Source organism: Aphanomyces invadans, assembly GCF_000520115.1.
Source record: "Aphanomyces invadans strain NJM9701 unplaced genomic scaffold supercont1.189, whole genome shotgun sequence".
Lineage (NCBI taxonomy): Eukaryota > Oomycota > Saprolegniomycetes > Saprolegniales > Verrucalvaceae > Aphanomyces > Aphanomyces invadans.
In genome coordinates this window covers 3,877-5,118 of record NW_008580334.1, presented here as the reverse complement: position 1 = coordinate 5,118, position 1,242 = coordinate 3,877, and the positions used below count along the sequence as shown (strand labels likewise).

General features: G+C 41.8%; 1 protein-coding gene across 1 annotated transcript; it reads left to right on the top strand.

Annotated features, from left to right (window-relative positions):
* Positions 1-630: 630 nt before the first annotated feature.
* Positions 631-906, top strand: H310_15141 (hypothetical protein; the record flags this gene model as incomplete). Its single annotated transcript, XM_008883121.1, has 2 exons — positions 631-679; positions 731-906. 2 exons carry the CDS (start codon positions 631-633, stop codon positions 904-906), a joined length of 225 nt encoding a protein of 74 aa, XP_008881343.1.
* Positions 907-1,242: the final 336 nt, after the last annotated feature.

The window sequence follows — 1,242 nt, the reverse complement described above, 5'->3', positions numbered from 1 at the left end:
CCAATCGTGCTCGTAACACTGGTGCATTTTGTGGAACAGAACTCGTGATTGGCGGGATTTTTCTCTTGAATAATAGGGTGGCTTTATCCACCTGGCGCGCACTGTATTACAGATTCTCTTTCAATTTCTTTTCAAAAATCTGAATGGCTATTTAGCAAAAAGAAATAAAACAATTCAATATAAATCGAAAGAAATTTTGAAGTTGTAATTATTTTAGTTAACGGAGGTTTAATTAAAAATGTAGTATAAAATTGGAATATTATAAATATTGTCTACAAATATATTTAAATAATTTACCAAATAATACTGCCCTGACTGGTAAAATTGGCCTTCAACTCTGTCCAGTATACCTCCCCACGATTTTCAGAAAAACGTCAATGTTGCAACGTCGACTGTGGAAAATCCTCTTATCCGGATGTTGCCCGACGTTTGCATTGTCCTAAGAGCCTGGCCGCTGAATAATCCATTCCAGCTTTATGAAATTCAGGCTGCGATAAAATCAATTTGATTGGTCAATTTATCCGAAATCCGCATAACGTTCCTGCCTGACAATTTGGTTTGAGGCAGGGATGTGGCGTTCCTGCCCTGTACCAGCCATTCCTGCTTTACAGTCAATTTGCAGACTGACCCATGAGTGATGATGACGACGACGCTCACACGCATGATGTAGAAACCCATGGTATTCACTACAATGTCTACTTTCAATGTATGCTGACACTCAGATACATAGCGCAACTAACGCCAAAGGCCAACAACGCCAGACGCGCAAAGCGCACGTCGGTCGACACCCCAAAGCGAGGCTCGCTTTGGGACGACGAGAGTGTCAATGAATTGTTCCGACTTCGGTACAAGTCGCAGTTGGCCAAGCGTTTCGACTCGAAAAACAACGCCGAGAAGTGGAGTTGAGCATGTCGACGGAGAAAGAGTTTTCCGTTACTCAAGTACAAGACAAGGTAACTTGTTATATCTGTATAAACTCCCATAAAATATTGTATATTTTCGCTTTATAGTTCTTGAAAATGAAGGCCGCATGGGCATTGACGAAATCTTGGAGTCCCAGCGAGACTGGCAATGGTCCAGCTAGTGCATTGCCACTGCACTACGACGCTATGATGGAATTTTGGAGCAACAAAAAAGGCTTCCAGCGAGAGTCATTGATGTCAACGGACGAAGCATTGGTCGAGCCCAGTAAAACTCTTGGTGGCATATCAGATATATATTTTTGTTTTTATTGCAATGGAA